Source organism: Coccinella septempunctata, chromosome 9 (genome assembly GCF_907165205.1).
Source record: "Coccinella septempunctata chromosome 9, icCocSept1.1, whole genome shotgun sequence".
NCBI classification, from domain to species: domain Eukaryota; kingdom Metazoa; phylum Arthropoda; class Insecta; order Coleoptera; family Coccinellidae; genus Coccinella; species Coccinella septempunctata.
The window spans coordinates 17,237,862-17,252,527 of NC_058197.1; the positions used below are offsets into that span (position 1 = coordinate 17,237,862).

Below are 14,666 nucleotides of genomic sequence, written 5' to 3' on the forward strand. Positions count from 1 at the left end.
TGTTTAATGTAACACCCAGTTTTCTTAATCATGAATTGCTTTAATGTTGATCTTTACATAAAAATTTCTGATTTTCTAGATTGTATTAAAAGAAGATATACCAGTGCTTCTTCTCCGTTAATTAGAACATATACTTCATGACTTAAAACATTGAGAAGCTTTGGTATGTCTTCAAATGAAATCTAGAGAATTCGTAAATTTCATCTCAAAATATTGGAATATTTGAGAATTTTTATATATTTTTAGATTTCGGACAAATATAGAATTGAATGAGTGGTCTGATTATGAATAAGAAAACTTGGTGTTACATTGAAAAAAGGTCGTGTCATTTTTGGCGAAACCGGAGGTCGGACGAATCTGTAGTTTTTTCCAAGAATTCATCTCTCCCAACAAAGCTTAACTATGGAATTTCAAGTGTTTATCACGATTTTTCTTTGAAATTCACGAAACGGTCTTGGTGAATCACTCTGTATATACAGATCTGTCTGTCCCGTACATGGCCGGGGCGACGGACAAGGAGAGAATTCCGTCCCTGTCTGTCCCGTCTATGGTCGAGGCGACGGACAAGGAAGGAAACACGCATTTGTGTGCTTTCCGTCCCTGTCTGTCCCGTCTATGGCCGGGGCAACGGACAAGGAGGGAATTCCGTCCCTGTCTGTCCCGTCTATGGTCGAGGCGACGGACAAGGAAGGAAACACGCATTTGTGTGCTTTCCGTCCCTGTTCGTCCCGTCTATGACCGGGGCGACGGACAAGGAGGGAAACCACACACTTGTGTGCTTTCCGTCTTTGTTCGTCCGGTCTATGGTCGGGGCGACGAACAAGGAGGGAAACCACGCATTTGTGTGCTTTCCGTCCCTGTTCGTCCCGTCTATGACCGGGACGACGGACAAGGAGGGAAACACGCATTTGTGTGCTTTCCGTCCCTGTCTGTCCCGTCTATGACCGGGGCGACGGACAAGGAGGGAAACCACGCATTTGTGTGCTTTCCGTCCCTGTTCGTCCCGTCTATGACCGGGACGACGGACAAGGAGGGAAACACGCATTTGTGTGCTTTCCGTCCCTGTTCGTCCCGTCTATGACCGGGGCGACGGACAAGGAGGGAAACCACACACTTGTGTGCTTTCCGTCCCTGTCTGTCCCGTCTATGGCCGGGGCGACGGACAAGGAGGGAAACCACACACTTGTGTGCTTTCCGTCCCTGTTCGTCCCGTCTATGACCGGGACGACGGACAAGGAGGGAATTCCGAATTCCGTCCCTGTTCGTCCCGTCTATGACCGGGACGACGGACAAGGAGGGAATTCCGAATTCCGTCCCTGTTCGTCCCGTCTATGACCGGCCGGATCTGAACTGGGCCGAGCGGGGAACGCGGGGCCTCCTCGCCCCGGTCCGGATCCAGATCGGTCAGAGTGGGGGGAACGCGTTCACAGATCGGTCAGAGTGGGGGGAACGCGTTCACAGATCGGTCAGAGTGGGGGGAACGCGTTCACTCCTCTAACGGGAACTCTTTCGTTTCAGGAGCATAGAGGGTCCAGACTCCAGACGTCCGTGCAGGTTACCGATCTTCCAATGTATCTCATGCCTCAATAAAGTGTCCTTCTGTCTTCTCTGTTTTATTTTCCTGATCACCTGAAACATATGCCTTGTCCGTCGCCCCGGTCATAGACGGGACGAACAGGGACGGAATTCGGAATTCCCTCCTTGTCCGTCGTCCCGGTCATAGACGGGACGAACAGGGACGGAATTCGGAATTCCCTCCTTGTCCGTCGTCCCGGTCACAGACGGGACGAACAGGGACGGAATTCGGAATTCCCTCCTTGTCCGTCGTCCCGGTCATAGACGGGACGAACAGGGACGGAATTCGGAATTCCCTCCTTGTCCGTCGTCCCGGTCATAGACGGGACAGACAGGGACGGAAAGCACACAAGTGTGTGGTTTCCCTCCTTGTCCGTCGCCCCGGTCATAGACGGGACAGACAGGGACGGAAAGCACACAAATGCGTGTTTCCCTCCTTGTCCGTCGTCCCGGTCATAGACGGGACGAACAGGGACGGAAAGCACACAAATGCGTGGTTTCCCTCCTTGTTCGTCGCCCCGACCATAGACCGGACGAACAAAGACGGAAAGCACACAAGTGTGTGGTTTCCCTCCTTGTCCGTCGCCCCGGTCATAGACGGGACGAACAGGGACGGAAAGCACACAAATGCGTGTTTCCTTCCTTGTCCGTCGCCTCGACCATAGACGGGACAGACAGGGACGGAATTCCCTCCTTGTCCGTTGCCCCGGCCATAGACGGGACAGACAGGGACGGAAAACACACAAATGCGTGTTTCCTTCCTTGTCTGTCGCCTCGACCATAGACGGGACAGACAGGGACGGAATTCCCTCCTTGTCCGTCGCCCCGGCCATAGACGGGACAGACAGATCTGTATATACAGAGTGATTCACCAAGACCGTTTCGTGAATTTCAAAGAAAAATCGTGATAAACACTTGAAATTAAGTTGTTAAGCTTTGTTGGGAGAGATGAATTCTTGGAAAAAACGAACAGATTCGCTCGACCTCCGGTTTCGCCAGAAATGACACGACATTTTTTCAATGTAACACAAAGTTTTCTTATTCATTATCAAACCACTCATTGAATTCTACATTTGTCCGAAATCTTAGAACAATCTAAAAATTTTTTCAAATAGGGCATTATTCCAATATTTTGAGATGAAATTTACGAATTCTCTAGACTTCATTAGAAGACATACCAAATCTTCTCAATGTTGGAAGTTATGAAGTATATGGTTCAATTGAATTTCTAATCAACGGAGAAGAAGCACTGGCCTTCTTTTAATACAATCTAGAAAATCGGAAATTTTTATGTAAAAAGATCTCAAAGTTATCAACATTAAAGCAATTCAATGATCATGATTAAGAAAACTGGGTGTTAAATTAAACAAACGAAAGTAGATACAATTTCCGGTAAAACGAGAAAGAGAACGAATTTAAAGCTTAACTATAAAATTTCAAGTGTTTATCTCGCGTGTTTCTTTGAAACATTCCAACCAACAGTCCTCGTGTGTAATATACATGGTGTTTCCTAAACATAACAAATAAACTCTGGGTATACTTCGAGAGATTTGGACGTAGATAGAGGGAAGAGAAGATACCGCATTGCGCAGCTACGAAGGAGATCTTTTTGTGACCAACATCAACATGTTTTTGTTTACCACAAATTACACAATTTCCAGGCATGTCGACAACGATATTCCCGATACACAAGTCACAAAACGAACGAAGCACTATTAAACCAAACCATAGACTTAAAACATTAAGTCTATGCACTAAACACAAATTCACAAACACGATAATGAACATTCGAATATTGTGGTAACCATAAACAAAGATGGAGTAGACGCACAGTAAATATAAACATAAACATGGAGATGTTGGACACACTTTTTCTTGTTGTTTACGTTATCTTTCCCTTCCTCTATCTACGGATTTGGAGTAGGAAAAGTCCTGTAGGCGTATGTCCGGAAATGATTTGTTTCTAAGATACAGGGCGTTACATGTTTTCTAAATAAATAACAAATATTCATCGATATTTTCGAAACGACAAATTTCAACAATTCTCTTAATTTGAGAAGCTCTACTCTGGTTTCTTTTTTGAATAACAAACGTTTTCAAATTTTTTCCACACATGTACATCTTTTAGAGAGAAAACGCAAGAGTTCTTTTATATTCTAAATTGAATATTAATTCCAAGAATGAATTTTACTTTGGAAAAAATCACTGGCGTACTATTTTTTCTTTTGAAAATATGACAGTTCATGCCAGTACACACGCTACTAAATTGCTGATGATGAAATATTTAACCTGAAATAAGCACCTTTATGAGGTTTCCCTTCTTAAGAAATTATCGAGCAATTCATTATTTATTTGTGAAGATTTAACGCCCTGTATTTTGGAAATAAAGACCTGCAGGACCTTTCTGTCCCCAAATCACTCTGAGAATAATACCCTGAATTTATTCCTCATGTTAAGGGAACACCTTGTATAATGTAAGGTGGTTGGCCCTAGACTAGTGGTCAATGCAGGTCATCTAGGCCTTTCAAACTAGTTGGTCTTTTCGGCCTGACTTTTCGATATCCATAACTTGAAAATGAGTGGTTTCTTTTTTTTTGATGAAATTCGTATTATTGAAAATTCCTTCGGATTCGGAATTATCAAATCCTAAGCAGAATGAAGGATGAGTATTTATGATTCCGTGAATGTGTTTTTTTTTACAACATGAAGAAGTAAGAAATTGATATTAATCAGAAGATATTGTTATTTTGCACTTTCAATTTTTATTATGTGAATTGAATTCGAAAGGATATTTCTCTGTCATTCTGCCTGAGATTGGTAATGTCCGAAAGAATTTACAGTTCAATAATATATTTTTCAAATAAATTTTTTACGTGGCGTGCTTGAATACTTGGTGTGTTGATAAGGATAAGGATGCAAAAAAAAATGATTGAAAAGAGTGCTTTGATATTGAAATAATTGAAAACAGGACCTTAATCTTGAGAATTGAGATGAAATATTTCTTATGTTTGTTACTCCACTGAAAAAGTGTGATTTGCAAAGTGAAGATTGAATTTAATTAAGAAAAATAGATATTTTTTTAATTCTGAAATTAAAAAATTTCCAACTGATGCAGAAAATAGAGATTTTGATATTTTAACGATAAATCCCAATATTCTGTGCACTGTTCTGACAATCTCGGAAATGCATGTGCCCACAAAATTTCATCAAAATCACAACACTCATTCTCAAGCTATGGAAATCAAAAATTTAAGCCGAAATCCACAAATCATCAGTATCTATGAAACTAACGGCCTTAAGGTACGATAGAACGAAAGAGGAAACTGTTCTGAAAGGCCCAGATGACCTGCATTTACCATTTGGCTATGGCCAACCGCTCGTGAAACACTCTGTATAACTAATACTTCAATCAACGATTGCCTGGTTACATTTTGAGGTTTCAGATTTCAGAACGCTCAAAGTAAAAGAAACTAGCTCCATCAACATAGTAGAGTGCATCTTGTTAATCTTTGGCTGGATCAAGCGAGCTGTATGGACGCTACCGACGCCTAATGCGGCGGTGTTCAAACTGTCGATCGCGAGAGATTTTTGAGTCGATCTCATAAAAAATAAGCCGATTCTAATCTACAGGGGGAGTCTTTGACTCGTACAAATATTTTAATTAAAAAGTATCTGTGAAATTTTAAAATTTGGGTATTTTGGCTGTTAAGTATCATAGATTTAGCTGGTTATTATCAAGGTAATTTTGTTTCTCCTTGGGGGACCACAGAAAAAATGATATAGGAAAAAAGTGTTTCTTTTGACCTCAATAATCTACTGTAAAAATTTTTGTACGAGTCAAAGACTCACCCTGTATATATTATGATTCCTATGGTTCAATCACAGCCTCAAATGGCCCATTCAAAAAGAACGTAAGTCGTTGTTCGAACGCAGTATCAAAATCTACTGGTATTTTTAGGGTGTTTGAGGCCGAACAGTTATTTCCTCTCCTTACCAAACTTCTAGTTTTGAATTCGCAAAAATTATCTCAATCTGAATACCGATTTTAATCGAAATATACATTTATACGTGAAATATCTTAATTTATTTTTATTTGAATTTCAAGAGTTTTTGTCCAATAACGTTAGTTGCAATCAACGTCTTTTTTCTTTGCATGTTGTTTTTTACAAATCATAAAATACATCAAATATTTCGATAAAGAGTCGACTATTATTGCTTTAAACATGAAATGATATTTGAAAGTTCATGAAATTTCGACATTTCTTAAGGAAAAGTTACGTTCAAGTTACTCCACGAATTAAATTGCGTTTACAACTTTATGCCTTACGTTCATTGTGAATGGGCACTAATGTGCGACACCTCGCTTGATACGACCCTGGTTCCATAAATAAGATCTAGTTAGTTCATTACTTTGAAACACTCTTGATGTTCAATGGAGCAAATTTCTTCAAAAATAATTTCATAGAAGAAATAAGGCTGTTTGGTTGTTCTGTAATAGTTCTACGTACGTAATTGATAAGAAATTCTGCTTATGAAAATTCATCAATACGATAAAAATTTTCACAATAAGAAATTCTTATCAATTACGTACGTAGAACTATTACAGAACAACCAAACAGTCCTATTCCTTCTATAAAACAACAAGTTAAAATTCAAATATTATCTACTTGTAAAATACTCAAGGAGTTAAATCGCTCATTTGCTACAACGTCTTTGTGTTTTCCAGGACGATAATAAGATACAGTACAATCGCGTTAATATGAACACGCGGTCATATGAACCACTCCGTAATATGAACACAAAATTTTTTGTATGGACTACCTTGTAATATGAACAAAGTAGAATCTCACTAGTATGAACTTGTTGTAACTTGTCTATTTTATTCCAAGGAATGAATTTGTTTTCACGATTTATCGTTAGTTTAATTGAGACACTTACCCTGAAAAACATACATGAAAAAGCGGTTTTATCGAAATTTTTCGCGAAGAAGACTCAGTCTAAAATAAGATCATTTTTCTCCACAAAAGATAAGTCATTATAATTAACTTTAATTTTTTATTTTTTGAATATCTGATGGTTTTTCTTTTTCAGTAGACTTTTTATGTATAATTATCATCGATCTTACTCGGTAAGAAAAAAACCTAGAGAACCTGTAAAAAAATTATTTTTCTTGACCTTCAGAAATATGAACAGTTCCTGTAATATGAACAAGCCGGTATTTTTTGTGTTCATATTAACGCGATTGTACTGTATTTCTTCAAAAATGTTTAGCATGAAAATCTATCAAATTTAAAAAGTTTTACACCATCTATGCAATAATTTGAATATGTACAGGGTAGAAAGATTCTTTGTCTATTGAGGGGATCTCCAAAACTATAAGAGCTCGAAGAAAACCGATGACACATTTCCGAGCTCTTTCTCAGAGAAACAAATAATGGTGAAAATCGTAGCCTTCTATGATTCTTCGTTTTAGGGTTATTAGCAAAAAATGAGATTTTTGACAATTTCAAAAAGAAACTTGAACCTTCTACAGGCACTTTTTTGCGTAGAATCCACTGATAAGATCAAAATATTTTTTCATTAGGGCCTGTATAAGGTTCGAATTTCAGATCTGCAACCTCAAAGACAAAAAAATTATGAGAATTTTTCGAAATCGTCGTTTTCACCATTCGTTGTTCTTCTAAAAAAGAGCTCTGAAATGTATCATCCAATTTCTTCTAGCTCTTATAGTTCTCCAGATCCTCTCAGTAAACTACGAATTTTGCCCACCCTGTACAATATTTCATGAAGTTGCTGTAGGTCAATGAGCGAGTTATGTAACGTGGTCAAGATGTCTATTTTAAGAAAAAAATTTTTTCACATGAGTGATATTAGGGCTTTTAAAAAAAAACAAAGAAATTATTCTTTTTAGAAAGTTTAGTTTGAATGCCAAAATGTGCCTAAGAAATAATGAGCCCTTAATATTAATGTTTAGGTTGTCCTCATCCCACTTTTTGATTTCCCATAAGAATAACACAAGAAAAAAATTTTTTTTCTTCTGATTTTCATAACAAATGAACGATAAATTGCATTGCAATATCCTTTCTATATTTTGTAGGGAATTAAACGCTCTACAAAAAAGGTCTGATGTCATTTTTCAATAAATGAACTCAGTTGAAAGTTATTCAAGGGCAATGTTTAATTTACCCTCAATTTTTATGAATGATTCGCCAAAATATTATGTTTTTAGAAAAATGAGACCAAAACATTTTACAAAATATAAATCAGACCTCTGAAGACTGTTAAGCGTTATAAATCTGTTATATAGTGAAGATAGACTTAAAACAAATTATCAATGACTGTTAACAATTTTGAAAATTCTTGTTATTGAAAATTAGCATCAATTGGAATCATTTTTTTCAACTTTGAGAATTTAGAAATAAAATATCAGTTTGTTGTGAAAACTGTAAACTTATAAATTTGAGAGTATTATAAAGAAAACTCTCGATTGAGTTCATTTATCGAAAATTACATCAGACCTTTTTTGTAGAGCGTTAAATTCTCTACAAAATATAGAAAGGATATTGCAACGCAATTTATCGTTCATCAGTCTTAAAAATCAGAAGAAAAAAAAATTTTCCTGTGTTATTCTTATGGGAAATCGAAATGAAAAGTTTTTTGGTTATTTTTTTCTGAAACGCCCTGGAGTGCCATAAACTAAAACTGAAATTTGTATCTTATCACAAAATATCAACATGTTGACCGCTTCACAATGCGATATCAGTCCTCAGAGACCAGTAGACAATCCTCAGTCATTTAATATTAAATACTGAAAATAAAAATTATATTTTGTTCAAATATCTGTCGCTATAATAATGATGACTTTCGAATTTTGCTATTTATTAGTCTCCGGTGACCGATATCTATCTCCCTGAGTATAATATCAATAGTAGAAATAGCCGCATGTAAGTTAAATTTGGAGAAATTACCGAGCGTTCTATCTATCTGCTAAAACTAAAATAAATAATCTTACAGTTTGTATTCCTTCGAGTTCTCCCCACGCAGGAACGAGATCACCGAACCATTAGTCACCTACAAAAAGATTCAAAAATAAATATTTTTTATACATTACATAATTTGTTATGGTTCTAAATAAATGATGAAGTCACGTGAGGGTAGTTTTTCATGCATTAAAAATCCATAAGAAAGTAGGTGAGGAGAAAGAAATCGAAATATTCAGGTAAGCACTAAAAGATCGACCAGCATTCACTAGAATGATAAATTTTGAGAGAAAATATTGGAATTACATCTGAATATTGAATCGACTTCCAGAATTTTCCTTAGATAGCAGTGCTTCATAGTAGACCAGAATAATTCACCAGCCCTAAAGCAAGAAATGAAAATACGATTCAATTTTAAAAAACACTTTCCTTACCTTTGAATATTTTCAACAAATCGGATGTTTGAATTGTGAAGATTTCCCACTTCATAACTCGACTCTGGTTGCTCCATTCCGTTCCTTTTCTAACCTAAAAAGGCAACGATACAGTCAAATACTATCACGCAAGGAATGAGATCACTTGAAAATGTTCATAACTTTGAAATATTCCAAGTTGCATGAATTCAAACATTATGATACAAAAAAAAATATCTACATACTCGAAAATTCCTGTAAATCTTCGATAATAATGTACAATCAGCCAATATTCTTCGAAGTAATTGAAAGAAAAACTGCAATATGTATATCGAAAATTGTCAACGATTTTCAAACTGAGCTAAGAATTTAATGAATCTATTCTTTTCAGTAGTAATATTTTTTTAGGCTGCGTATTAATCCCAATACATGAAATAAAAATATGTAAAACAACATACTGATAGAATATACTTGATCTTATTGGAACTTACCTTTCAAGAAAATCTTGTCGTCTCGCTATCCGTTACCATTGGAGCAGCTGAAAATTTTCTTACGGATAATTTTGTCCAAGTGGAATCACTTCTTTTCTCTCTGAAAGAAATAATCAATGAATAAAACCAAATCGATTTCAGAATGAGGAAAATTGTCCTTGGAAATTTCGCATTAACAAACTTTGAAACTTCCAAGATGTAATTTTTGTTGAAATAATTATGTTAAAATGAAAATAAATTGGTTTGAACTCATAATCTGTTGAAAATTCATTCGAAATCGTCGAAAATCATAAGAAAGCACCGGAAAATTCTAGAATCGTATCGAAAACGTGTCGAAACTCGAAACGTATCGCAATAAGGCCGGCGCACAGGCGTATTAGCGATCTTCGAGAAAGGTAACTAAGATCGTAATTATAACGATTATATCCACAGATCACAACAGGTGGGTAGTCTGTGATTATAACCAGAGAGAAGAGAGAGATCAAAGAGTATTATACTCTGTGGTATAACCAGAGAGTAAAATACTCCTGCTAAAAAAGGAAAGAGAAATTTGAACATTTCAAATATTAGCCAATATTCATGCTTTTTCTTCAATCAATCATTTTACATTGAGTAAGTACATATTGAAAAAAAATATTATTGATAATTCAACAGAAAATAACATGAATCGGCATTTATATATATTATGTATATCCATAAAAATTCATTTCATAAGAATTCAGTCATGCAATTTTCAACTCACCGCTTTATCTCCGTAATGATCACAAGCCTCCACTTTTATCTTATTCATCTGAAGTGTCCATTGATGGCGTAATTCCTTCCCCTCTGATCGTCATCATCTTGATTTTCTTTCTTCTAAGTCCCCTGAAATTGAAACAGTTCAATGAGTTTTAGAAATCTTCAACACCGTTTTTGTTTCAAGCCACCACAGAAATGAAAAACAATATACAATTGATAATCTCCTCATTTCCGTTTAAAGAAAGAGGTTTTTTTTTTATCAGTTTCAATAAGTTTGAATGCAGATTGAATTTTATTGGTAGATGACCTACCTGAAAAAATTTTCAGAGGAAAATCTTGCTTTGCCGATAATCTGGAATTTATTGTTTTCCATCTTAAGTTGCCGTAGTTGATTTTGTCCAAGTGGAATTAATTCTTTTCTCCCTGGAAGAAACAACCAATGAGCAAAACTTAATCTAAATCAGAACAAGGAAAATTATCCTTGAGATATTTAGCAATAATCAACTGTGAAACTTGCAAGATGTAAATTGTGTTGAAATAATTATGTTGAAATGAAAATATATTGGTTTGAACTCACAATCTGTTGAAAATTCATTCGAAATCGTCGAAAATCACAGGAAAGCACCGGAAAATTCTAGAATCGTATCGAAAACGTGTCGAAACTCGAAACGTATCGCAATAAGACCGGCGCGCAGGAGCATTAGCGATCTTTGACGAAGGTAACTAAGATCGTAATTATAACGATTATATCACAAAGATTATATCCACAGATTACAACAGGTGGGTAGTCTGTGATTATAACCAGAGAGAAGAGATACAATAATCAAAGAGTATCATACTCTGCGATTTAACCAGAGAGTAAAATACTCCTGCTAAAAAAGGAAAGAGAAATTTGAAAATTTCAAATATTCGCCAATAATTCATGCTTATTCTTCAATCATTTAACATCCTATAATTATTTGAAAAAATATCACTAATAAATCAACTGAAAGTCACATGAATTAGCGAATAAATGAATATTTTCATTTCATAAGAATTCTAAGTGACTATTAATTTTCAACTCACCACTTTCTCTACATCTTCATCTTCCTAATCGTCGCAATTTTCAAATTATTCATCTGAATTGTCCATTGCTGAAGTATTTCCTTCTCCTCCGATCGTCATCATCTTGATATTTTTTCTTCCCAGTCCTTTTTTACGTTGCAAGCCACCCTGAAAATGAAAAAAAAAACAATATATGATTGAAAATCTCCTAATTTCAGTTTTAGTTATTGGTTTCAATAAATTGGAATGTAGATTGAATTCTATTCGTAGATGACCTACCTGAGATAATTTTTTATGGAAAGTTTTGCTCTGCTGATAATCTGGAATTCATTGTTTTCCATTATAAGTTGCTGTAGTTGATTTTGTCCAAGTGGAATTACTTCTTTTCTCTCTGAAAACAACAACCAATTAATAAAACCAAATCAAAATCAGAACAAGGAAAATTGTCCTTGGAAATTTTGCAATAATCAATTTTCAAACTTCCAAGATGTAATTTTTGCTGAAATAATGAGGTTAAAATGAAAATATATTGATTTGAACTCACATTCTGATGGAAATTCATTCGAAATCGTCGAAAATCATAAGAAAGCACCGGAAAATTCGAGAAATTGCAAATGGCCGCCCAAAGCTAACTATTTCATGGCAACTCTTTTTGAATCGTATCGAAAACGTGTCGAAACGTATCGCAATAAGGCCGGCGCGCAGGAGCATTAGCGTTCTTCGAGAAAGGTAACTAAGATCGGAATTATAACGATTGATTATATCCACAGATTACAACAGGTGGGTGGTCTGTGATTATAACCAGAGAGAAGAAATACAATAATAATCAAAGAGTATCATACTCTTCGATATAACTAGAGAGTAAATACTTCTGTAAAAAAGGAAAGAGAAATTTCCAATATTCGCCAATATTCATGCTTTTTCTTTCATCAATCATCTATAATGTATAAGTATTTTAAAAAATATTCCTAATAAATGAACTCAAAAAACATGAAGCAGCATTCATTCAAAATATTCATTTCATAAGTGACCAAGCAATTTTCAACTCACCGCTATCATGTGGCTGAATTGTCCATTACTTGAGTTCCTTCCCCCTCTGATCGTCATCATCTTGATTTTCTTTCTTCCCAGTCCTCTGAAATTGAAACACTTCAATGAGTTTCAGAAATCATCATCCCTGTTTTCAATGCAAGCCACACTGGAAATGAAAAAAAATATATATGATTGAAAATCTCCTCATTTTCGTTTAAGGAAAGAGGCACTATTTTGTCGGTTCCAATAAGATTGAATTCTATTCATGGATGACCTACCTGAAATAATTATCAGCGGAAAGTCTTACTCTGCTGATTATCTGGAATTTATTGTTTTCCATCATAAGTTGCTGTAGTTGATTTTGTTCCAAAGGAATTACTTATTTTCTCTCTGAAAAAAACAACTAATTAATAAAACCAAAACGAAATTAGAAGGAGGAAAATTGTTCTTGGAAATTTCGCAATAACCAACTTCCAAGATGTAATTTTTGTTGAAATAATGATGTTAAAATGAAAATATATTGGTTTGAACTCACATTCTGTTGGAAATTCATTCGAAATCGTCAAAAATCGTAGGAAAGCAGCGGAAAATTCTAGAAATTGCAAATGTCTGCCCAAAGCTAACTATTTTATGGCAACTGTTTTTGAATCTCGTATCAAAATGAGGCCGGCGCGCAGGCGTGTTAGCGTTCTTCGAGAAAGGTAACTATGATCGAAATTATAACGATTATAACCACAGACTACAACATGTGGGAAGTCTGTGATTATAACCAGAGAGAAGAGATATTATACAATAATCAAAGAGTATTATACTCTGTGATATTACCAGAGAGTAAAATACTCCTGCTAAAAAAGGAAAGAGAAATTTCAACATTTCAAATATAAGCCCATATTCATGTTTTTTCTTCAATCAATCAATTAACATTGTATAAGTATAAAAAAAATTTACTGATAAATCAACTGAAAATAGCATGAATCTGCATTTATATATTATATTTTATTCATAAAAATTCATTTCATAAGATTTCGGTCGTGCAATTTTCAACTCACCGCTTCATCTTTGTAATCGTCAAAAACCGTCACTTTTATTTTATTCATCTGAAGTGTCCATCGATCGAGTAGTTCCTTCTCCCCCTCTGATCGTCATCTTCTTGATTTTCTCTCTTTCCAGTCCCCTGAAATTGAAACAGTTCAATAAATTTAAGAAATCTTCAACACCGTTTTCGTTTCAAGCCACCCTGGAAATGAAAAACAATATATAATTGATAATCTCCTCATTTCCGTTTGAAGAAAGAGGTTTTTTTTTTTATCAATTTCAATAATAGCTATTGGTAAAACTAGTGCTGCACTGGATCACAGAACATCAAATGTGAATTAGGATAATATCCTAAGATATTATCTTGAAGTTATTGCACTGTTTTTATAATATGCTCTCAATACGCACCAGTTTTACGAATGAAATTTGCTATTATAGCGAATTGCGGTGGTAAAACTAGCTTCAGATGCATTGGAATGATTGTAGTGACATCAAAATATGCACTCGCACTGCACTAGTTTTACCAATAGAAAACGCTATTAGTTTGAATGCAGATTGAATTACGTTCATAGATGACCTACCTGAAATAATTTTCAGAGGAAAGTCTTGCTTTGCCGATAACCTGGAATTTAATGTTTTCCAACGTAAGTTGCTGTAGTTGATTTTGTCCAAGTGGAATTAATTCTTTTCTCCCTGAAAGAAACAACTAATTAATAAAACCAAAACGAAATTAGAATGAGGAAAATTGTTCTTGAAAATTTCGCAATAACCAACTTCCAAGATGTAATTTTTGCTGAAATAACGAGGTTAAAATAAAAATATATTGATTTGAACTCACATTCAGTTGGAAATTCATTCGAAATCGTCGAAATTCATAAGAAAGCAACGGAGAATTCTAGAAATTGCAAATGTCCGACCAAAGCTAACTATTTTATGGCAACTGTTTTTGAATCTCGTATCGCAATAAGGCCGGCGCGCAGGCGCATTAGCGTTCTTCGAGAAAGGCAACTAAGATCGTAATTATAACGATTAACCACAGAAGAGATAAAATAATCAAAGAGCATTATTCTCTATGGTATAACCAGAGAGTAAAATAATTCTGCTAGAAAAGGAAAGAGAAATTTGAAAATTTCGAATATTCGCGAATATACATGCTTTTTCTTCAATCATTTAACATTGTGTAATTATTTGAAAATATTACTGATGAATCAACTGAAAATAATATGAATCAGCAATCTGTTCTGATCAGTACGAATTTATTCCATTCTTTGTATCGATAATTGATTGAAATAAAGGATATTTTCAAAATCGGTGAGCAACGGTGAACTTAATATTGACCCAAATTAAAATGTGAGCTA

At 35.3% G+C, this 14,666-nt stretch overlaps 2 protein-coding genes across 6 annotated transcripts in view; one reads left to right on the forward strand and one right to left on the reverse strand.

The window, feature by feature from the left end:
• The first annotated feature begins 634 nt into the window (after window positions 1-634).
• On the forward strand, window positions 635-1,604 carry LOC123319961. Its single transcript, XM_044907062.1, has 3 exons — window positions 635-893; window positions 1,295-1,399; window positions 1,462-1,604. The coding sequence occupies exons 1-3, from the start codon at window positions 735-737 to the stop codon at window positions 1,588-1,590; spliced, it is 393 nt and encodes a 130-aa protein (XP_044762997.1). The 5' UTR covers window positions 635-734; the 3' UTR covers window positions 1,591-1,604.
• A 6,032-nt stretch (window positions 1,605-7,636) lies between these two features.
• The window catches only part of LOC123319966, a 451,417-nt gene continuing 444,387 nt past the window's right edge, over window positions 7,637-14,666 (reverse strand). For 4 of the 5 annotated variants that reach the window (XM_044907066.1, XM_044907068.1, XM_044907070.1 and 1 more), the window contains 2 exons: window positions 13,890-14,001; window positions 10,202-10,323 (listed from right to left, as the gene is read on the reverse strand). In XM_044907066.1, coding sequence (XP_044763001.1) covers window positions 10,242-10,323; window positions 13,890-14,001 — 194 coding nt within the window. In that variant the 3' untranslated portion in view covers window positions 10,202-10,241. Of the gene's footprint in view, window positions 8,647-8,989; window positions 9,084-9,459; window positions 9,560-10,201; window positions 10,324-10,508; window positions 10,621-10,774; window positions 11,095-13,889; window positions 14,002-14,666 lie in introns of those variants that run through there. The other variant, XR_006538670.1, reaches the window with a different exon arrangement.

What these genes read in the sequence shown, in the direction of transcription:
- LOC123319961 (XM_044907062.1), top strand. Translation starts at nt 735, where the DNA reads ATGACCGGGGCGACGGACAAGGAGGGAAACCACACACTTGTGTGCTTT. An exon ending in TGACCGGGACGACGGACAAG is followed by an intron (nt 894 to 1,294) that starts GAGGGAAACACG and finishes ACGACGGACAAG; the next exon opens with GAGGGAATTCCGAATTCCGT. An exon ending in TCGCCCCGGTCCGGATCCAG is followed by an intron (nt 1,400 to 1,461) that starts ATCGGTCAGAGT and finishes ACGCGTTCACAG; the next exon opens with ATCGGTCAGAGTGGGGGGAA.